Source organism: Esox lucius, chromosome 11 (assembly GCF_011004845.1).
Source record: "Esox lucius isolate fEsoLuc1 chromosome 11, fEsoLuc1.pri, whole genome shotgun sequence".
Taxonomy (NCBI): Eukaryota; Metazoa; Chordata; class Actinopteri; order Esociformes; family Esocidae; genus Esox; species Esox lucius.
This window is the reverse complement of record NC_047579.1, coordinates 27,199,488-27,223,430: the sequence shown is the minus strand read 5'-3', so window position 1 is coordinate 27,223,430 and position 23,943 is coordinate 27,199,488. Positions and strand designations below refer to the sequence as shown.

The window sequence follows — 23,943 nt, the reverse complement described above, 5'->3', positions numbered from 1 at the left end:
ACGTTTCAGGGTTAGGCCCGGCAGTTGCGCACGGACTGGGTTCAATAATAAAAGGCTTTTAATGACCAAAAAGATAATTCAGACTGACAAAATAATAAAAATGACATTCTTCTTCTTTTAAATAAAAATAATAGAAATAATAATAATAACGACATTCTTCTTCTAAATAACAATAAACGTGATTAATAATAAATATCATAAAATAATAAGACGAATATTACAAATTGTCATGCAATTATTAATGTGAATGAATGGTACTCCACATCACATCATCTTTTATTCCGCTTTTTAAACTGCCAAATAAAACAATTTTATTTATTTCTACCTCCCTGGTGATCGTCTCAATCTCCACGTCAGAGAAGTTTCTCCTTTTTTACCGTCTTCCGTGTATGGTCCATGGCGTAAAATGAGGGCGTGGGGGAAGCGGAGACTTGAATATAATGGGACGTGTTATTCTAGTGACGATCATTTTCAGCCTCGGCATTTATCAAGGGCAGGTATTGCGTACACCTGGATTTTAAAGGTAGGCACAGCTTCATAAGTCAGGCGGTGAGAGGAGTGTAAGTAAAATCTTACGCCAACATATACACCCGTTTCTACGCAAGAATGATAAATGAGGGCCATTATGTGTAAATATGCAACAAATCAAAAATTGCATACAGTTGATTTGTCAATAAAAACATTTTTATTTCCACGTTTCAGCTTAGGACAATCACAACAAACAACAACTGCAAATGTAATCCCTTTGGTACCAAAAGCCACAATTGATTATTACCAGATTATTTCACATTCTATTTACCTTAAATAAATCATAAAACACAAAGTGGGAAAATCCATTCCTAGTAGGAGCTGAGTGAAAATGTGTATAAACAGATGGTAAGGCATCCTACATGATTTCCTTAGTACTAAAAGGGAACAACAGTCACAGGGCCACCAAGGTGAAAAAACCCATTGTTTTCAAATTAATCTGACCTTTTTAGTAAAAATTAGTGGTGGCAAGTAGCCTGGGGGTGAGAGCATCAGATCAGTTACTAAAATGTTGTTAGATTGAACTGGTAAGATTAAACACCTGTTCTATCCCTGAGCAAGGCAGTTAACCCTAATTGTTATTCAGTGTCAACTGTTTTTCACCACATTCTTATCCTTTCCTGAATCACTATCATAACAATTTTGAAAGATCATTGAGCATTGATATCTAATTTTAAGAGTAGTTTCCGCACATAAGCAAGCATGGTTATTTCAAAAAGCCAATTGCTAGTACAATATATTCCTTCTTTTTAGGTGCCTACAGTATCTCAACATCCTGCTTTTAAAAACAGAAAACTTGATCTACTGTAAGTTAGATGAGGTCCCTGCAATTGCATTGGTTCAGTGCATGTAGGGGTGGAGTCATTCCAGCCATTAGATCCATTGGTCCGGCCCAACGTTGTCACACACGCAGGGCTTTCCTCTTGTTGGAGAAGAACACCTGCCAGTGGGCCCAGTTGAACCCATTGGACTGGACGCAGCTCCTTCCCTCCTCACAGGTGTAACCTGTCGGGCAGCAGTGCTTCATGTCTTCGCAGCACACCGCCTAGGGGGACAGACGGAGCCAGAGATGAGTCGGAGATGGAAGAGAGAGTGAAGTGGGAGAGTTCATAGAGGTGGAGACATGTCATATTTGACTGTCCAATATTCTTGAACCAAAAGTAGTACACCAACGTAACACGCGTACAACAACACTTTTCGTGCACAGAAGTGTTTGTGTCTGACAGAGCAACGGTGTGTGTCCTACGTTAGGAGCAGGGCAGCACGCCCATGTAGTGGCGGAGATCTTGCAGCACGTTTCCCGATCCTGGCAGACAAATGTCCCCCCGCATTGGACCTCCGCCCCCTGAGGTGTCAGGGGCTCAGGTGCAGACACTTGGGTTAGCGGTACTGTCTGGAACTGAAACAACATTAGCTTCTGACAGGTCCCCATGCCCAGGTTACAGCTGTAGCCTTGTGGGCAGCAGTGACCCTCGTCGCCACAGCACACAGCCTGGGGAGGGGGAGACAAACGAAAGGACATGAAAGATGAGCCCCGTGTGCGACGGCACGCTAGGACCGGATCCGGGGTTCTCCGTAGGCGCGAACACATGGACGCACCTGTCGTAGAGGGCAGCAGCTCCAGTGTCCCGTGGAGAGCTTGCAGCAGCTGGAGCCTTCGGGGCACCTGCTCTGGGCGTCACACCTCAACGAGGCGGCCGGCACCTGGGCCGTGTCCTCGGACTGAGCCGCCAGCTTGTTGTACCACGGAATCGTGACCTTGCCCTTAGTGCACGTCGTCCTGCTCACGTCACACTTGTAGTCTTTTGGGCAGCAGTGCTCTCCATCTGCACAGCACACCGCCTGGGAAACGGAGGAGACAGCGGGCCAAGCGTGAGAGAGGTGTTTCGTTTCTATGGCAACTTACTGGGAGTCCTGGCTGGGAGTCGAGGACATCCTTAACTGTCCTAGTGTAAGTCACCTGTGGCAGTGGGCAACAGCCCCATTTCTGGGTCGATTTGATAAAGCAGCAGGTGGTGTCCTTTGGGCAGGTGGTGTGAGAGTCACATTGTATCTTAGCCAACTGGTCGCCTTCTTCATCGCTCTTAGGCATCTCAATGTAGTTTGAGAGCTCCCCCTGGTCTTTGGTGGGTGACTCCTCGTGGTCCGGTGCCGGGGTTGTGAAGGCACGAACCTTGCCCACCATGGGAATCGGCCCAGAGGCGCCGTTACACATTAGGGTAGCCGGGTCACAGGTGGTGTCATGGGGGCAACAGTGAACATGGTCTTCACAACATACAGCCTGGAAGGAGGGTGGGAAATGAATGTTCAGTCAACAGGATTCTACTGTAAATTTGAGACGGTCACACAGACTTTATAGGGGGATGTAGGCATATTGCTTGTAGCGGAAATACTGTAAACATTCACAGCTGGAGATATATTGTTATTCTCCCCGGGTGTATAGCTCCTTTGATAAAATATTGTATCTAAGCTGATTCAATCTCTTAGGATGGCAGAAGAAAGGTGACAGGAGTACAGAATGGGGATGCCATAAATAGTGCTCCTTTGTTAACTATACATAATCTCACATCATATCCCAGTGCAGTCATAATATTCAAAGTGCATAGTCCATTCATACATTTCTCTCTCCATATCAGTAGTAACACACCACCTCTCTTTTCCTACCTCAGGTAAGGGACAGCACGCCCAATCTCCTGTCTCTGTCTTGCAGCAGGTGGTGTTATCAGGACACTTATGGGAAGGGTCACAGGGAACATCCGCTGGCCTTTTAACTTTCTGAGGCACAGCAGGAACCTTCTCCAGCCAGGGCTCAGATGACTTTCCTGAGGGGTCTTCACATGTCTGAGCGGGCAGGTTGCATATCTTACCATGAGGGCAGCAGTGGATGAAGTCATCACAACACACAGCCTGGATGAAAGAAGGGAAAAGATATTTCACTACAAGCATTTTCTGTCAATGAATTTACGGTCATCCTCACTCTATACACCAAGTGACTTGGCTCAGTCATATCCTCACATGGTTTCTCCTATCTATGCTATGGGGATGACACTCAACTATTTTTCTCTTTCCCCTTTGTTACAATCAGGTGGCGACACGCATCCTTGTATGTCTGGCAGTCATCTCTGCTCTGGCAGTCATCTCTGCTTGTGGAACACCACCGCAAGCTCAACTATGACAAGATAATGCTACTCTTCTTCCCCTCTATATCTTCAGGAAATGCTTAAATCCTACATTGCATTTGTCGATGCTGCGCCATATTTTGTTAGGAGAAACTGCTGCCCTCATTACATAATCTCATTACATAGCAATGCAGAAGGAAGGTTAGGGTTACAAGCAGCAAAAAGGTGACAGGAGTAAAGGTTTGGAGATGTCATACAGACTCAAAAAAAAATCTTTGCTATACATAATCTCACATCACAGGGTAGTCATAATTAGCAAAGTGTGTAGTCCTTTTATACATTTCTCTCTCCATATCAGTAGTAACACACCACCTCTCTTTTCCTACCTCAGGTAAGGGACAGCACGCCCAATCTCCTGTCTCTGTCTTGCAGCAGGTGGTGTTATCAGGACACGCTTTGGAAGAGTCACAGGGAACATCCGCTGGCCTTTTAACTTTCTGAGGCACAGCAGGAACCTTCTCCAGCCAGGGCTCAGATGACTTTCCTGAGGGGTCTTCACATGTCTGAGCGGGCAAGTTGCATATCTTACCATGAGGGCAGCAGTGGATGAAGTCATCACAACATACAGCCTGGATGAAAGAAGGGAAAAGATATTTCACTACAAGCATTTTCTGTCAATGAATTTACGGTCATCCTCACTCTATACACCAAGTGACTTGGCTCAGTCATATCCTCACATGGTTTCTCCTATCTATGCTATGGGGATGACACTCAACTATTTTTCTCTTTCCCCTTTGTTACAATCAGGTGGCGACACGCATCTCTGTATGTCTGGCAGTCATCTCTGCTTGTGGAACACCACCGCAAGCTCAACTATGACAAGATAATGCTACTCTTCTTCCCCTCTATATCTTCAGGAAATGCTTAAACCCTACATCCCTACCCGGCTTCTTTGTTCTGCCTATTCGGGGCTAAAAATAGAAACAATTCTTTAGTGGAATCACTGCATGGGCTCAGGATCACTTCAGAAAACCATTGCCTGTGAACAAAATATGGCGCAGCATCCACAAATGCATGTTCAATCTCTACCATGTGAAGAAAAAAATAGACATAAAAAACATCCAGAAATGCCAATGTCATCTCTGGGCCTGAGCTCATTTTAGATGGACTCAGGTGAAATGCAAAACCGTCCTGTGGTTTGATGAATCAAAATGTACGATTATTTTTGGGAATCATGAAAAATCCATGCACAGGCAATTTGCTCTGCCACTTCTGGGCTTTTGGACATACTACCTCTACGGGAAGGCAGCTCCCAATCGGTCCAGTCAAAATGCTTCTCTGTTCATGCACTCCAATGGTGGAACCAGCTTCCGATTGAGGTTAGAATAGCAGAATCTCTGACAATTTTCAGAAAGCATCCAAAATCTTACATCTTCAAAGAGCACCTAAAATAGCTACAGTGACCTCTGTTGCTTTTGTGCACAAATGTGTGCTATGTTTTTTATTTGTATTGTGTTCCTTCCAGAGGTTTTGCTGGCAACAGCAGCAATTATACACATTTAAAGAAATATTGTCACTCTTCCCAGATGACCCATCTTCCCAGTTTTCAAAGAAAAATTGCTTCATTGATAAAAGAAAAACATGTTGTTTAAGCTCCAAAATTACATAGCAATGCAGAAGGAAGGTTAGGGTAACAAGCAGCAAAAAGGTGACAGGAGTAAAGGTTTGGAGATGTCATACAGACCCAATTTTTTTTCTTTACTATACATAATCTCACATCACAGGGCAGTCATAATATTCAAAGTGTGTAGTCCTTTTATACATTTCTCTCTCCATATCAGTAGTAACACACCACCTCTCTTTTCCTACCTCAGGTAAGGGACAGCACGCCCAATCTCCTGTCTCTGTCTTGCAGCAGGTGGTGTTATCAGGACACGCTTTGGAAGAGTCACAGGGAACATCCGCTGGCCTTTTTACATTCTGAGGCACAGCAGGAACCTTCTCCAGCCAGGGCTCAGATGACTTTCCTGAGGGGTCTTCACATGTCTGAGCGGGCAAGTTGCATATCTTACCATGAGGGCAGCAGTGGATGAAGTCATCACAACATACAGCCTGGATGAAAGAAGGGAAAAGATATTTCACTACAAGCATTTTCTGTCAATGAATTTACGGTCATCCTCACTCTATACACCAAGTGACTTGGCTCAGTCATATCCTCACATGGTTTCTCCTATCTATGCTATGGGGATGACACTCAACTATTTTTCTCTTTCCCCTTTGTTACAATCAGGTGGCGACACGCATCTCTGTATGTCTAGCAGTCATCTCTGCTCTGGCAGTCATCTCTGCTTGGATTTAGGAACACCACCGCAAGCTCAACTATGACAAGATAATGCTACTCTTCTTCCCCTCTATATCTTCAGGAAATGCTTAAATCCTACATTGCATTTGTCGATGCTGCGCCATATTTTGTTAGGAGAAACTGCTGCCCTCATTACATAATCTCATTACATAGCAATGCAGAAGGAAGGTTAGGGTTACAAACAGCAAAAAGGTGACAGGAGTAAAGGTTTGGAGATGTCATACAGACTCAAAAAAAAATCTTTGCTATACATAATCTCACATCACAGGGTAGTCATAATTACATAGCAATGCAGAAGGAAGGATAGGGTTACAAGCAGCAAAAAGGTGACAGGAGTAAAGGTTTGGAGATGTCATACAGATCCAATTTATTTTTCTTTACTATACATAATCTCACATCACAGGGCAGTCATAATATTCAAAGTGTGTAGTCCTTTTATACATTTCTCTCTCCATATCAGTAGTAACACACCACCTCTCTTTTCCTACCTCAGGTAAGGGACAGCACGCCCAATCTCCTGTCTCTGTCTTGCAGCAGGTGGTGTTATCAGGACACGCTTTGGAAGAGTCACAGGGAACATCCGCTGGCCTTTTAACTTTCTGAGGCACAGCAGGAACCTTCTCCAGCCAGGGCTCAGATGACTTTCCTGAGGGGTCTTCACATGTCTGAGCGGCCACGTTGCATATCTTACCATGAGGGCAGCAGTGGATGAAGTCATCACAACATACAGCCTGGATGAAAGAAGGGAAAAGATATTTCACTACAAGCATTTTCTGTCAATTAATTTACGGTCATCCTCACTCTATACACCAAGTGACTTGGCTCAGTCATATCCTCACATGGTTTCTCCTATCTATGCTATGGGGATGACACTCAACTATTTTTCTCTTTCCCCTTTGTTACAATCAGGTGGCGACACGCATCTCTGTATGTCTGGCAGTCATCTCTGCTCTGGCAGTCATCTCTGCTTGTGGAACACCACCGCAAGCTCAACTATGACAAGATAATGCTACTCTTCTTCCACTCTATATCTTCAGGAAATGCTTAAACCCTACATCCCTACCCGGCTTCTTTGTTCTGCCTATTCGGGGCTAAAAATAGAAACGATTCTTTAGTGGAATCACTGCATGGGCTCAGGATCACTTCAGAAAACCATTGCCTGTGAACAAAATATGGCGCAGCATCCACAAATGCAAGTTCAATCTCTACCATGTGAAGAAAAAAATAGACATAAAAAACATCCAGAAATGCCAATGCCATCTCTGGGCCTGAGCTCATTTTAGATGGACTCAGGTGAAATGCAAAACCGTCCTGTGGTTTGATGAATCAAAATGTACGGTTATTTTTGGGAATCATGAAAAATCCATGCACAGGCAATTTGCTCTGCCACTTCTGGGCTTTTGGACATACTACCTCTACGGGAAGGCAGCTCCCAATCGGTCCAGTCAAAATGCTTCTCTGTTCATGCACTCCAATGGTGGAACCAGCTTCCGATTGAGGTTAGAATAGCAGAATCTCTGACAATTTTCAGAAAGCATCCAAAATCTTACATCTTCAAAGAGCACCTAAAATAGCTACAGTGAACTCTGTTGCTTTTGTGCACAAATGCGTGCTATGTTTTTTATTTGTATTGTGTTCCTTCCAGAGGTTTTGCTGGCAACAGCAGAAATTATACACATTTAAAGAAATATTGTCACCCTTCCCAGATGACCCATTTTCCCAGTTTTCAAAGAAAAATTGCTTCATTGATAAAAGAAAAACATGTTGTTTAAGCTCCAAAATTACATAGCAATGCAGAAGGAAGGATAGGGTTACAAGCAGCAAAAAGGTGACAGGAGTAAAGGTTTGGAGATGTCATACAGATCCAATTTATTTTTCTTTACTATACATAATCTCACATCACAGGGCAGTCATAATATTCAAAGTGTGTAGTCCTTTTATACATTTCTCTCTCCATATCAGTAGTAACACACCACCTCTCTTTTCCTACCTCAGGTAAGGGACAGCACGCCCAATCTCCTGTCTCTGTCTTGCAGCAGGTGGTGTTATCAGGACACGCTTTGGAAGAGTCACAGGGAACATCCGCTGGCCTTTTAACTTTCTGAGGCACAGCAGGAACCTTCTCCAGCCAGGGCTCAGATGACTTTCCTGAGGGGTCTTCACATGTCTGAGCGGCCACGTTGCATATCTTACCATGAGGGCAGCAGTGGATGAAGTCATCACAACACACAGCCTGGATGAAAGAAGGGAAAAGATATTTCACTACAAGCATTTTCTGTCAATGAATTTACGGTCATCCTCACTCTATACACCAAGTGACTTGGCTCAGTCATATCCTCACATGGTTTCTCCTATCTATGCTATGGGGATGACACTCAACTATTTTTCTCTTTCCCCTTTGTTACAATCAGGTGGCGACACGCATCTCTGTATGTCTGGCAGTCATCTCTGCTCTGGCAGTCATCTCTGCTTGGATTTAGGAACACCACTGCAAGCTCAACTATGACAAGATAATGCTACTCTTCTTCCCCTCTATACCTTCAGGAAATGCTTAAACCCTAAATCCCTACCCGGCTTCTTTGTTCTGCCACTTCGGGGCTTTTGGACATTCTACCCTTATGGGAAGGCAGCTCCCAATCTGCCCAGTCAAAACTCTTCTCTATCCTTGCTCCCCACGGATCAACAAGGCAAACTGACTGTCCCTGCCTTTTGAAAGAGTACCTAAAATTACTACAGGAACCCCTCATGCTTGCTTTGTTTATTATCTGAAGGTGTGTTCATTCCACCATTAACTTTTGCTAGTAACTACTATAACTCTGTTTCCAAAAAGTTGGGACATTGTGTAAAATGTCAAGAAAAACAGAATGCAATCATGTTCAAACAATTTAAACCGTGTACTCAATACAAAACAGTACCAAGACAGAATATTAAATGTTGAAACTGAGAATGTTATTGTTTCTTGGAAAATACATGCTCACTTTGAATTTGATGCCAGCAACAAGTTTCAAAAAAGCTGGGACAGAGGCACCAAAAGTCTGGAAATGTTGTGTAATGCTAAAAAAATAAACCTGGTGGAATATCGCACAACTAAGTAGGTCAATTGGCAACAGGTCAGTAACATGACTGGGTATTAAAAGAACATTCCAGAGAGGATAGGTGTGTCAGAAATGAGGAAGGGGAGGGCTTCACCACTTTGTGAAAGACTGCACAGGCAAACAGTGTCACAATTCAAGAATAACGTATCACAATGTAAAATTGCAAAGAGTTTAGGGATCTCATCATCTACAGTATACAATATCAATAAAAGATTCAGAGAATCCGGAGAAATCTCTGTATGCAAAGGACAAAGGGGGAAAAACAATACTGGATGGCCATGATCTTTGGGCCCTCAGGCGGCACTGCATTAAAAATAGAAACTATTCTTTAGTGTAAATCACTGCATGGGCTCAGGATCACTTCAGAAAACCATTGCCTGTGAACAAAATATGGTGCAGCATCCACAAATGCAAGTTCAATCTCTACCATGTGAAGAAAAAAATAGACATAAAAAACATCCAGAAATGCCAATGCCATCTCTGGGCCTGAGCTCATTTTAGATGGACTCAGGTGAAATGCAAAACCGTTCTGTGGTTTGACAAATCAAAATGTACGATTATTTTTGGGAATCATGAAAAATCCATGCACAGGCAATTTGCTCTGCCACTTCTGAGCTTTTGGACATACTACCTCTACGGGAAGGCAGCTCCCAATCGGTCCAGTCAAAATGCTTCTCTGTTCATGCACTCCAATGGTGGAACCAGCTTCCGATTGAGGTTAGAATAGCAGAATCTCTAACAATTTTCAGAAAGCATCCAAAATCTTACATCTTCAAAGAGCACCTAAAATAGCTACAGTGACCTCTGTTGCTTTTGTGCACAAATGCGTGCTATGTTTTTTATTTGTATTGTGTTCCTTCCAGAGGTTTTGCTGGCAACAGCAGAAATTATACACATTTAAAGAAATATTGTCACCCTTCCCAGATGACCCATCTTCCCAGTTTTCAAAGAAAAATTGCTTCATTGATAAAAGAAAAACATGTTGTTTAAGCTCCAAAATTACATAGCAATGCAGAAGGAAGGATAGGGTTACAAGCAGCAAAAAGGTGACAGGAGTAAAGGTTTGGAGATGTCCTACAGACCTAATTTTCTTTTCTTTGCTATACATAATCTCACATCACAGGACAGTCATAATTAGCAAAGTGTGTAGTCCTTTTATACATTTCTCTCTCCATATCAGTAGTAACACACCACCTCTCTTTTCCTACCTCAGGTAAGGGACAGCACGCCCAATCTCCTGTCTCTGTCTTGCAGCAGGTGGTGTTATCAGGACACGCTTTGGAAGAGTCACAGGGAACATCCGCTGGCCTTTTAACTTTCTGAGGCACAGCAGGAACCTTCTCCAGCCAGGGCTCAGATGACTTTCCTGAGGGGTCTTCACATGTCTGAGCGGGCAAGTTGCATATCTTACCATGAGGGCAGCAGTGGATGAAGTCATCACAACACACAGCCTGGATGAAAGAAGGGAAAAGATATTTCACTACAAGCATTTTCTGTCAATGAATTTACGGTCATCCTCACTCTATACACCAAGTGACTTGGCTCAGTCATATCCTCACATGGTTTCTCCTATCTATGCTATGGGGATGACACTCAACTATTTTTCTCTTTCCCCTTTGTTACAATCAGGTGGCGACACGCATCTCTGTATGTCTGGCAGTCATCTCTGCTCTGGCAGTCATCTCTGCTTGGATTTAGGAACACCACCGCAAGCTCAACTATGACAAGATAATGCTACTCTTCCTTCCCTCTATATCTTCAGGAAATGCTTAAACCCTACATCCCTACCCGGCTTTTGGACATTCTACCCTAATGGGAAGGCAGCTCCCAATCTGCCCAGTCAAAACTCTTCTCTATCCTTGGTCTCCAATGGTAAAAAACAGCTTCCGATTGAAGTTAGGATAGCAGAATTAACCGATTTACCATGGTGCTTAAAGGTTCATTACTAATTGCAGAGCGCTCACTACTCACTGTGTTCTGTACAATAGAATGGGCTGGCCCCCATTGTTGACACGTAGGCTCTCTCATTGGTACTTTTTAATTTACATAGCTATTTTGGGTTTGTCCCCATGCTACCCATGTGATCTTAACAGCAAAAATAGTTCTAAAAGCTATTGTTTACAATCACAGGATCTCTATTTACTGTCAGTTCCCACTCTGTGCAGAGAGATGGGCAGAAACTTTTTTAGGGTTGCTGCTCCTACAGCCAAGAATGGTCTTCAATCTGACCAAAAACTGCAGGAGCTAGTTGCACTGGGTGCTTTTAAAGACAATTTGAAAATATTGAAGGAGCGCCTATCTAGTTGTCAGTGCTTTGAAAATGTTGCATCTTTTTTAATTGTTGCTGTATTTATTTGGTTATTTATTGGCGCTGGGATGTATGGTTGCTGAATTTTGATTTCCCTAGGTTTGTGTTGTGTGTTTTAAATGAGATTTTGTTTGTTGATGCCTGTCTTGGCCAGGACACTGTTGTAAAAGAGATTTTTTTTAATCTCAGTGATTCCTTTACTGGTTAAATAAAGGTTGAAAAAAATAAAAATAAGAATCTCTGCCAATTTTCAGAATACATCTTCAAACAGTATCGTAAATAACTAGTCACAACTTCTATTGTCTTCATTAACTAAATCTTGATTTTTATTTTATTTATTGTATTTTTCCCAGCATTGACTTTTACTAATAATTAATTATGGAGTAGTGTACGTAGTTATTATCTTCGCAGTTTTCAAAGAAAAATTGCTTCATTGATAAAAGAAAAACATGTTGTTTAAGCTCCAAAATTACATAGCAATGCAGATGGAAGGTTAGGGTTACAAGCAGCAAAAAGGTGATAGGAGTAAAGGTTTGGAGATGTCATACAGACTCAAAAAAAATTATTTACTATACATAATCTCACATCACAGGACAGTCATAATATTCAAAGTGTGTAGTCTGTTTATACATTTCTCTCTCCATATCAGTAGTAACACACCACCTCTCTTTTCCTACCTCAGGTAAGGGACAACAAGCCCAATCTCCTGTCTCTGTCTTGCAGCAGGTGGTGTTATCAGGACACGCTTTGGAAGAGTCACAGGGAACATCCGCTGGCCTTTTAACTTTCTGAGGCACAGCAGGAACCTTCTCCAGCCAGGGCTCAGATGACTTTCCTGAGGGGTCTTCACATGTCTGAGCGGGCAGGTTGCATATCTTTCCATGAGGGCAGCAGTGGATGAAGTCACTGCAGCAAACAGCCTAGATGAAAGAAGAGGCTAGCTAAATACACACAAATAAGTGAAATTATCTATTTTAGAGAAACTGATGAGGACTTTAACTCGCTGGGTACAGAACAAAATACCTGTGGCAAAGGACAGCATGCCCATTCCCCTTTTTCCGTTTTACAACATGTGCTTCCATCCTCACAGCTTTTCGTGTCATTGCAAGGAACGTCTAGAGACATATGTTGTTAGCAAACAACAACTGGAAGGGATAAAATGTTTGTGAGGAAATGTAATGTCGTACCTTTTGCCCTAGTTAAGAGGGGTGAAGATTTGGCCCCCTCCCAAAGGGGAACCAGAATTGTATTGGTGGAGGTAGTAGTGTCTGGAACAGGTGTTGTCACTTCTGAAAGTGAAAAAATATAGAAATCATACACATGTACACATTCAGCCAGTAATTGGTACAAAAATAGAACAGGACATTTTAAACTAACTTTTGGGGTTTTCCCACTCTGCCCTGATACGTGCAGGGAACTTGGCCCACATAGGCATTTCCTTGTTGCTAGCAGATATACACTTCGATTGCTTGATGTCACAGGTGCTGCCATCAGGACAGCAGTGAATCTTATCCTCACAGCACACAGCCTGGTCAGGGCACATTGACAAAAAAAAATAAGCACATAGGCCAATGCAAATCCTTGATTAGACAACTCTCCTGGAGATAATAACACACTTTACCTATGGAGAGTGTATATTTCACAAATTTTAGGGGAACCAACATAATTTCAAATTCATGATGGAATGTTCCCAATCCTTCCATATAGCCCCAGTGTACCTTGGGCATGGGGCAGCACCCCCATCTCCCATCAGGAGTCTCACAGCATGTCGTCTCCCCTGGGCACTCAGATTCTCCATCGTTACACATCACTGGAACAACTGGATCTGCAGGTTTCATAGCCAAACCGCCAGAATTATGGTTAGTGATAATATTCCAATGCTTTTGCAACAGAATGATGATCAACATGTGGCTATAACATACTGCTAAGGGTAGTATATCACTTCAAAATGTTTTTCTGCATCTAATTTTGCAGAAAAACATTTTTAACTAATGATTCCTCAATTAGCCCATGTTAGCTAAAAAGTTTTACAGTGTTCTCTTAGTCTACCTTTAAATACCAGCAAGTCACAATTTTTCAAGTCTCAAGCCATCAAGTGCAAATTAATTTAGTCTATTCTCAATTAATTACCAGGCCAAATGATAATCAAAAACATTTAAAAACAGGTTGAAACATACATTAAACTTTTACAGACATTGAATGTTAGTTTAGAGGACATCATGCATAGAAAAATACTAATTAAAAAAGGATTTGTGCATGTGCAAACAAAAAGTGAATCCCAAGGCACACTGGTTAAATCAAGTATGTAAGTAAAATCAGGTTGGTATATAATTAGGTACCAAATTAACCAGTCAAGGTTTTTTCTTTAGGAAAGAGTTTGCATGGGCCTCACAGTCCACCAAAGATCACTGGGAAAACCCGAAAGTTTCTGGAAGTCCATTTTCTAGATGAGTCCAAAATTCACCTTTTTGGTCACAATCAAAACTGCTATGTTTGGGTAACACCAAACACTGCCTACCACCGAGAGACCTGATCCCAAAAAACAAGTAGCATGGTGGAGTGAATGTCAAGATCTGCTTTTCCACCTCAAAGCCTGGTGAATTGCACATCATCAAGGGCAAAATGAATTCTGATGCAAACAAGGAGATTCTTGAACAGAAAATCAGGAAATCAGTCAAGGAGCTAAAGCTAGGCCAAAAATGTGTCATCCAAAAAGACAATGACCCAAAGCATTCAAACTAATCTACCAAAGAATGGCTCTGGAGAAAGAAGATTATTGTTTTGGATTGGCCTAGTCAAATTCCTGACCTTAATCCAATCAAGATGGTGTGGAGGGACATGAAGCGGGCAGTACATGCCAGACACCCTTCAACAGACACCTCACTCAATTAGCTGAATTCTGTAATGAAGCAAAAATTCCCAGAAAAGGATGTAAGAGACTGATTAGTGGCAATAGAAGACCTTTACTATTAGGGCTTATTTACAATACGAGAGAATGCTAGATAGACTTATCTTAGTTTGCATAATAATTTCCATAACCTTTGAATTTACACCGGCATGTTCGAGAGATACTGAAATCGGTGTTTGGGCCTTAAATTCAATAGTGCACAGGAAGAGGACATTGGTTAGCGATTGTTCTGTAGTGCTCATGTGATGGCAGAGTTTGTCAAGAGGACATTGGTTAGCGATTGTTCTTTAGTGCTCATGTGATGACCGAGTTTGTCAAGCAAACGGACCGATGCAAATAATCATGACATTATTCTGGCACGGCTAATCTTTTATGGGAATAGCTTTTTCCATTTCTATCAGAAAATGTTTTCATTAACATCATTGTGGCTACACAAACTATAGACATCCTCACAAACTGTGCACACACAAAATGACAGTCAAGAGCTTGTTAGAAAGTGATGCATTCTGTTCAGGTCTCGTTAATAACTTGGTGAAATGAAATAATGTGTAGCCCTAAAGAGGTGCTTACTGCACAGTCCGACAAGCCGTCTTTAGAATAGATGCTAGAAAATGTAAAACCTGCAACTGACGTCACATAAAATGTATATCGTGTGAACCACAATCGCTTGAGCTTCCCCAATGTTGTGTTTTCACTGTGACAAAACATTTGTTTTTCACATTGATAATTGTTATTTCATAAAGTTATATCAAATCCCATTTGTGGGGGGAGAGCAATATAACCAGATTACAAATAGTTTTTTTTCATTATTCCCCATTAAGTCACAATTCATACAGCTCAAGTCCAAGTTGAGATAGAAGTAATTTAGCTCATGTCCAAATTTAGTATGAATTCATACAGTTTAAGTCCAAGTTAAGCCACAAGTCACACAGCTCCAGTCCGAGTCGCAAACCATACAGTCCGAATCTAAGACAACCCATACGGTTCAAGTCCACTTGAATTCAAACGTCATATGGATCAATGACGTTTCCAGGTCAAGGTAGGTAAGCAGACCTACGAGCCCCTAAGGATGAATTAGAATGTTTTGGGTCCCCCACCAGTGTTGCTCATCCTTGGTCTCACCTTTCAGTCTGATGCAGGACTGTCCATCCGTGCTGCACTGGTGGCCTTGAGGACAGCAATGTTTCCCATCAGAGCAAGACAAAGCCTGTGTTGTACAGCAATGAGATCAATGTATTACACAATCAAGCTTGACCCATTTCAAATCCGGAATGAGCAACTCCGTTTTTTTTTACGCCCAATCATAATGTGAATGTCATAACAATATGAATGGGGTAGAAAGGAATAGACTGCAACAGTGTCTGAGCCATTACCTGAGCTACAGGACAGCATCCAAAGCCTTTAGTGGTCTGTAGACAGGAGAACTCCGGTGGGCAGTGAGAGTTGTCCGAACAGATTTTATCATCTTCATCCCCAGCGTATGTACTGATCATTCTGAAAGACTAGAGGGAAGGGAAACAATTATATTATTATATTATTTGTTTCAATAAAAAATGGAAGAATGATTATTATACTTGTATGATTGTATGATTCTATATTCATGTATGGATGTTATATGAGTAAATTATTTAAGCAGGGACATCATCATAAAAATAACTTGATGCAAATGATCATTTATGCCTTTTTTCACTGATCCTCTTACTTTAAGATGTGTGGACTGTTTAGCAGAGACTCTCTCCACCCATGGCAGCGAGACGGTTCCATTCACACACGTAGACTCATTCACAAGACAGAGTGTTCCCATAGGGCAGCAGTGGATATGATCCTCACAGCACTCAGCCTGATATGTATGAAAAGAGTTTGATTAACAAAGTGTGGTAGACGTTCATATCACAGAGACCCAACAGAGCCTACAAGAGAATGCCGTTATCAACCGCAAAACATGGTAAAGACTTTACAGAGCATGTAATGCCACAAGAGTGCTATTGAAGGGGTATCGGCTCCATGGTAATAAGACAATGATACCATCGGTAGCTACTAGGTGTTTACATTTCTTATACGGTAGATATATGTTGCAGAGTACAGTAGGGATATGAAAGCTTATTGAACTCTAGTTGAAAATAAAGCCATAGGCCGCACTATGTGGGCACCACCCTGTCCCCACCTGATGTAGCGGGCAGCATTTGTAATCATTGGAGGGGGCCTTGCAGCAGGTGTTGCCCTCCGCACACATCCCTCCATCTGGGCAGCCATCAGCAGAGACCAGGGCCAGCAGGACCATACAGAGCACCAGACACTTCTGCATCTGCCCACACACAGAGACCAAAGGAGAGGCAGAGGGAAAAGACCATGGGACAGATTCAGAAAAAGTAACTTGCAACACAAACTCAATCCATTTAATGTATATTATAAAGCCGCTTTAACATCAGCAGTTGACCTTTTGGAAGCTCTCTGCGGACCATGGCTTTTGCTCTGATCCATGAGATGTACACTCACCTAAAGGATTTGGAACACCATTCTAATACTGTGTTTGACCCCCTTTCGCCTTCAGAACTGCCTTAATTCTACGTGGCATTGATTCAACAAGGTGCTAAAAGCCTTCTTTAGAAATGTTGGCCCATATTGATGGGATAGCATCTTGCAGTTGATGGAGATTGGTGGGATGCACATCCAGGGCACGAAGCTCCCATTCCACCACATCCCAAAGATGCTCTATTGGGTTGAGATCTGGTGACTGTGGGGCCCATTTCAGTACAGTGAACTCATTGTCATGTTCAAGAAACCAATTTGAAATGATTCGAGCTTTGTGACATGGTGCATTATCCTGCTGGAAGTAGCCAGAAACAATGGTCAGGTAGGCCGTGGCATTTAAACGATGCCCAATTGGCACTAAGGGGCCTAAAGTGTGCCAAGAAAACATCCCCCACACCATTACACCACCACCACCAGCCTGCACAGTGGTAACAAGGCTTGATGGATCCATGTTCTCATTTTGTTTACGCCAAATTCTGACTCTACCATCTGAATGTCTCAACAGAAATTGAGACTCATCAGACCAGGTAACATTCTTCCAGTCTTCAACTGTCCAATTTTTGTGAGCTTGTGCAAATTGTAGCCTCTATTTCCTATTTGTAGTGGAGATGATTGGTACCCGGTGGGGTCTTCTGCTGTTGTAGCCCATCCGCCTCAAGGTTGTGCATGTTGTGGCTTCACAAATGCTTTGCTGCATACCTCGGTTGTAACGAGTGGCTATTTCAGTCAAAGTTACTCTTCTATCAGCTTAAATCAGTCGGCCCATTCTCCTCTGACCTCTAGCATCAACAAGGCATTTTCCCCCACAGGACTGCCACATACTGGATGTTTTTCCCTTTTCACTCTATTCTTTGTAAACCCTAGAAATGGTTGTGCGTGAAAATCCCAGTAACTGAGCAGATTGTGAAATACTCAGACCGGCCCGTCTGGCACCAACAACCATGCCACGCTCAAAATTGCTTAAATCACCTTTCTTTCCCATTCTGACATTCAGTTTGGAGTTCAGGAGATTGTATTGACCAGGACCACACCCCTAAATGCATTGAAGCAACTGCCATGTGATCGGTTGATTAGATAATTGCATTAATGAGAAATTGAACAGGTGTTCCTAATAATCCTTTAGGTGAGTGTATATTGATATAGATCAAATTAACTTAATTAAACAGAAAACATAAAATATATATTTTTTTTTATTTATTATTAAATTTCCTATTTACAAAATAGCATGTGAACTTTATTTTAGGGTACATTTTACCCAGTAACTCAATGATTGTGGTACATTCTCTATACCATGAAGTTCTTGTGTACAGGAAATAATTGTTAAAATACAGAGAACTAAATCTAGACATAACTTTCACTTCCCTTTTAGCTGACAGCCTAAGTCTATTACTATCAAGTCATATGTAGTACTTTAGTGTACTCTTTACCAAGTAATCTTATTGGGTACAGAATGTCAAGTATCACTACCTCTTTTTTGTTGCATGGGGTGCACCTCAAACAATGGAAGGTTCTACATTTAACCAAGACAATGCCTCTCATATGCAACCACATTAAACCATTGAATTAATGACAAATCTACAACTATTTGTGTATAGTCACCAGCTAAGGTGTAGCTAAATAATATTTATAATTACATTGTTCTACCATTTCTTTAATGTTGTTTAGTGTAATATTCACACAACTGAATTATACTCTGGTGTTTGGTGAATTAAGTGAATTATACTTTCACTTTCAAAGTTTTTAGAGGAACACTCTTGTTCTGGGTAAAGTACGCCCTGGTATTTGTATTCACTTCCTTTATACAAGGGGCTTTCCTTCCCAGTTCCCATAACGTTTTCCATAATCATGTAAATCTGTTCCTTTTTTTCTTCATTTGTTTCTCTTCATTTTCCTTTTTTTAATTAAATACGATTAACAATCCCCACTTTTTATAACTAATTTTTTGTGTTTTTGTGTTCAGTATGTGTTCAGTAAAACAATATTTTCACCACAGACACTTTTCACTTTCAGCCGACAATCAGCTCTTCACTTACTTTTAAGTAGATAGTTTCAAAAGGAGAACTATCTTCATATGCTCTGTACTGCACACACGTGGACCCTGCAAGAAAATAAGTTGACATATGCATTTATTTTTTATCTTGGTCAAAGATAAAGCTACCTAGGTGCATATTAAATGCTTTTTAATTGTTATTACCAACAATGACCGATTACTACAATTTGAAAACAACAACCATTTAAAAGACAATGACATATGAAATGGCATGATATGCTATTTCATTCGAAGTAACGTTATCTTTAACTTGAGCATTTTATAATATTAATTAAACACCATTTGTGTCCTGATGTTTCTGCCACTAATTTAAATTAAAAAGGTGATCTTACCTCTGTCTCAGTGACTTTACTACGGTTGTGTTAATGAACAGTGTAGCCAACTCTCAAACATGCAGAGTCAAACAAATATGTACACGCCCCTAAAGGTTGTATCTTACCTGCTGATTTGACGTAGTTTGTCATGGGATGACATTTAACAGCGTCCACCCACTCCTACTGGAGTAAGCATTCAAATTAGCCACAAAATGGTCTTAGAAAATGTATTCTCCTAGAGGTGCTAGACACATAATAATGTTGCCCCCATGTGGAAGATAGGTGAACTACTTTCCTACTTTCAGCTTTCATCAAGCGGTTTTAAACAGCTGTAAAAAGATGGACCTATTTTAAGAATGATTAGCCACTAGATTAAAGCAAGTTGAGATCTCAGTAAACCATCGAAACCTGCTAAACCCACATTCAATAAACTCAGATGTATGAATAGTACAAAGCAAACGTACGCTGCTGTGCTCACCAGTTTTGGGAAGTTTCTAATCAAGAGGTAAATTGCAAGGAAAAGGGAGTTCATAATGAACCAGTGATCTTAACTGATCATTTGTCACTCTTCCTTTTTATTTTATTGATCACAGGTTAGTAATGAACTCTATTTACCTACTCCTTGTAGGTAATTATTTCAATTAAAATAATTAATTAAAACAAACTGCCTTAAATTACAGTTAGGGTACATTGAAACACAAAGATGTATTTGATAATTTGTTATTAGTATCTTTCAGGGATGTCAGGCAAGTACCTTTTCTTTGTACTTTTTACATAGTGAAAAAATCAAGTCTCAATGCCAAACCAACACTTTTCCCTTCACTGCAATTCCCGAAAGTTTACCAAACCAGAGAGAATACAAAATTTAAGGTAATTGTACATTGATCCTGCCTCTGCATTATAAAGCATGCCCCACTTCATTTTCCATCAAGCACAATTTATAGCAGTTATATGATTTAGAGACTTGACAAGACTTGACAAGTTTCCCTACACAGCCAACGGGTCTGTGGAAGACCTGGTCAACATGGCTTTTCACTTCATACTCCAGCATCTGAACGCCCCTGGAACCTATGCCAGAATCCTGTTTGTGGACTTCAGTTCCGCATTCAACACCATAATTCCTGCTTTGCTCCAAGACAAGCTATCCCAACAGGGAGTGCCCTAGTCCAGTGGTTCCCAACCAGGGGTACTAGGACTCCTGGGGGTACTTGGCCTTTCCACAGGGGGTACTTGAAAACACTCATGACACCACAGACTTACTAGTGAAATGAACATGAGGGGGTACTTCAGGGGTACTCCAAGCAGTGCAAATTCTTTTTGGGGGTACAGTAACTGAAAAAGGTTGGGAGCCACTGCCCTAGTCCACATGCAAGAGGATCACGGCCTTCCTGTCCAACAGGAGGCAGTATGTGAGGCTGGGGAAGCACTTCTCTGACCCCCTGACCATCAGCACTGGCTCCCCTCGAGGCTGCGTCCTGTCCCCCTACTCTTCTCCCTGCACAGTAACAGCTGCACCTCCACTCACCACTCTGACAAGCTCCTGAAGTTTGCGGATGTCACCACTCTCATCTGACTTATTTCTGTTGGAGAAGAGTCCACCTACAGGTGGGATATTGACCATCTGGTGTCCTGTTGCAGTCAGAACAACTTGGAGCACAATGCCCTTAAAACAGTGGAGATGATAGTGGACTTCAGGAGAAACCCAGCTTCCCCCCATCGCCTTGGGTGGCTCCCCAATCAACCCTGTGGAGTCCTTTTGTTTAGGCACCACCATCGCCCAGGACCTCAAATGGGAGCAGAACATCATCTCTCTTATAAAGAATGGCTCAGCAGAGGATATATAGTATCTCACAAATGTGAGTACACCCCTCACATTTTTGCAAATATTTGATTATATCTTTTCATGTGACAACACTGAAGAAATGACACTTTGCTACAATGTAAAGTAGTGAGTGTACAGCTTGTATAACAGTGTAAATTTGCTGTCCCCTCAAAATAACTCAACACAGCCATCAATGTCCAAACCGCTGGCAACAAAAGTGAGTACACCCCTAAGTGAAAATTAACAATTTTCCCTCCCCGGTGTCATGTGACTCATTAATGTTACAAGGTCTTAAGTGTGAATGGGGGGCAGGTGTGTTAAATTTGGTGTTATCGCTCTCACAAGCCCTCATACTGGTCACTGGGTGTTCAACATGGCACCTCATGGCAAAGAACTCTCTGAGGATCTTAAAAAACGAATTGTTGCTCTACATAAAGATGGCTATATGAAGATTGCCAAGACCCTGAAACTGAGCTGCAGCACGGTGGCCAAGACCATACAGCGGTTTAACAGGACAGGTTCCACTCAGAACAGGCCTCGCCCATGGTCGACCAAAGAAGTTGAGTGCTTGTGTTCAGCATCATATCCAGAGGTTGTCTTTGGGAAATAGACGTATGAGTGCTGCCAGCATTGCTGCAGATGTTGAAGGGGTGGGGGGGGTCATCCTGTCAGAGCTCAGACCATATGCCGCACACTGCATCAAATAAGTCTGCATGGCTGTCATCCCAGAAGGAAGCCTCTTCTAAAGATGATGCACATGAAAGCCCGCAAACAGTTTGCTGAATACAAGCAGACCAAGGAGTATTGGACAAAGCCACTTACTAGTTATGTCAGTGTGTCCTGTTCACAAGCCTTCTACTAGTTATGTCAGAGTGGGAGCTGGAATCGTCAGGTATCATCTTGATCTGCAACACAACAATGAGGACTTTGAAGCCTGGTTCATCATCATAGTAAAAGCTTTAAACAAATTAGTGAACTTGGCACTGTGCATAGCAACATCATTTTCAAAATCTTAGGTTTAGCCTCAAGTTATGGCACCAAAGATCATCATTAGGATTCAGACAAATAATTAACTTCAGTTTGCAGGTAAACAATATATGCTAAACTAAATAGGCTATTAATTTACACAAAACACTAATAAATACACTGCTGGTGTTGTAGGAATTGGGTGCGACAACTAAGCATGGCAGATGACACAATTCAATCTCTTAAGAACAACACAATTAGAAATTAAGCAGAGAAATGCAGACCTGCAGACAAATGTCAGAACTCAGCACACAAGGGACAAAATGTGCTTACAGAATCAGAATAAAATCTCTGCAGTATTCCCCATCCCCCATTCCTAGCATGTCCTATGAGAAGGACTGTAAATACTGTGAAATGATTCTGGACATGAAAGACACGTTTTATTAATGCAACACCAGACTGCAATCTAACATTTTAGCGTAACTTTCGAATTAGCAAATTCAGCAGCTCTGTAACAGAGTTGATTATGTACCATTACTCGAAAAATAAGTGTATACTTGGCGAATTACATTAGCTCTCTGCAACAAGTTTATACAATACGAACTCAATGACTAGCATGTAAATCAAATAAATATTGTAGCTACACTGTGACTTTCAGGAGCAGTCATGTTTTTCACGGTGTAAAAAATATTAAAATGTTATTGACAATAATGTTACAGTAGCATTGGTTTATTGTCTTTACGGCCATAATCAAGCTGAACTACGAACAGCTGGCATTGCTAGCTAATGTCCTAAAATTATTGTTATCAAACAATTTCTTGCATGTTTAGCTCAACGAATAACTGCTTGTGATGTAGCTAGCACTCAGTACTCATAACAAAAAGTAATAACGTTAGACATGTTTTTACAGTTAAAAAAAGCATTACGCTAAATACTTAATGGTATTTTGTCTTCAAAGAAAAAAAACAACTCAGAGCGTAACGAGGTGCCAATGAAAAGCAAACGTTGAGGAACCAATTGGAATAGGGGGAGGGTGTTCTAAATGGCGGAGTTTCCCTGGGCGGAGCTTCACTGTAGCCGGCCGCAGACAAACCCTTCTTGCTCAGAGGGATGTAGCTTCCGCTTTGAGTAGGGCGTCTCTCAAGGGCATATCCCGGAGGAAACGTTGCACGCGATAGGCGTGCACAGTACGCTGATGTTTGTTGAGGGCCCAGCATTGGAATGTTATTTGAGACAGTGTTGCACGCCTATCTCGTGAAACGACTATTGCCAGCCGATAATTCTGGCAATAATTGTTCTCCCACATACTTTTTACAGCCACACTGCTGTCGTAAGTTGAAACAGGTGTGTGAGTACTAGGGCAAAAACAAAAACGTGCACCCCTTTGGGTCCCGATGACCAGGATTGGGAAACACGCAATTCGCCTTCTGATGAGAATATTGTAATTTCTCCCAAGATTATTTATAATTTTCTGATTATGTAATACAATTATGTTTACAGTTATTATTATCGTGTATGTGTACGTTGTTACTAAATCCTGTTTCATATTCACACATTCGCCCTCTCCAGCAATGAAATTGGTCAACTCCAAACAAGCCCTACGTCTTTATGATAACCTGTGTAACTTGATTCCTGCCTAAACCTCTGACTTAATTTCTTTTTTAATCACACAACCCTGTTTATTTGCAGTTATTTTTCTTTTTTTGTCTAGTATTTGTTGTTGCTCAGACATGTGATACAAAAAGGTAAATATTTTAATGTAATGTATACCTGTATGTTGGAGATTTCTGAACTGTAAAAAAGATATCTGCCCTATGTTTCCACACTCACCCAGAACAAAAATTTGATTTAGTATTGTCTTCGAGTGAGCTGTTCGGGATTGTCCTGCGCTGTCCTGTTGCTTTATCCGTACCAGCCAATGGCGTTTAATCAGCCTGTG

At 41.6% G+C, this 23,943-nt stretch overlaps 1 protein-coding gene across 6 annotated transcripts; it reads right to left on the bottom strand.

Annotated features, from left to right (window-relative positions):
• Window positions 1-662: 662 nt before the first annotated feature.
• Window positions 663-23,929, bottom strand: grna (granulin a). 6 transcript variants are annotated; one of them, XM_029123109.2, is made up of 23 exons: window positions 23,835-23,929; window positions 21,861-21,943; window positions 19,342-19,399; window positions 18,886-18,950; window positions 16,485-16,643; window positions 16,023-16,160; window positions 15,694-15,822; window positions 15,443-15,527; window positions 13,131-13,237; window positions 12,790-12,940; window positions 12,600-12,701; window positions 12,436-12,527; window positions 12,090-12,332; window positions 10,313-10,555; window positions 8,000-8,242; window positions 6,498-6,740; window positions 5,517-5,759; window positions 4,034-4,276; window positions 3,193-3,435; window positions 2,489-2,809; window positions 2,128-2,370; window positions 1,775-2,020; window positions 663-1,573 (listed from the first exon to the last, which is right to left on the bottom strand). In XM_029123109.2, the coding sequence occupies exons 3-23, from the start codon at window positions 19,364-19,366 to the stop codon at window positions 1,430-1,432; spliced, it is 3,708 nt and encodes a 1,235-aa protein (XP_028978942.2). In that variant the 5' UTR covers window positions 19,367-19,399; window positions 21,861-21,943; window positions 23,835-23,929; the 3' UTR covers window positions 663-1,429. The 6 variants fall into 6 exon arrangements, with proteins under 6 accessions (XP_028978942.2, XP_028978944.2, XP_028978943.2 ...); XM_029123111.2 differs by having other exon boundaries at window positions 16,485-16,625; XM_029123110.2 differs by having other exon boundaries at window positions 19,342-19,396.
• Between the last annotated feature and the right edge of the window lie 14 nt (window positions 23,930-23,943).

Excerpts from the sequence above, each read along its gene's own strand:
- grna (XM_029123109.2), bottom strand. The coding sequence starts at position 19,366 with ATGACAAACTACGTCAAATCAGCAG. Across the intron at positions 15,823-16,022 it reads AACAGTCCACACATCTTAAA|TCTTTCAGAATGATCAGTAC; the intron begins GTAAGAGGATCA and ends CCTTCCCTCTAG. Across the intron at positions 10,556-12,089 it reads CTTGTTGTCCCTTACCTGAG|GCTGTGTGTTGTGATGACTT; the intron begins GTAGGAAAAGAG and ends TCTTTCATCCAG.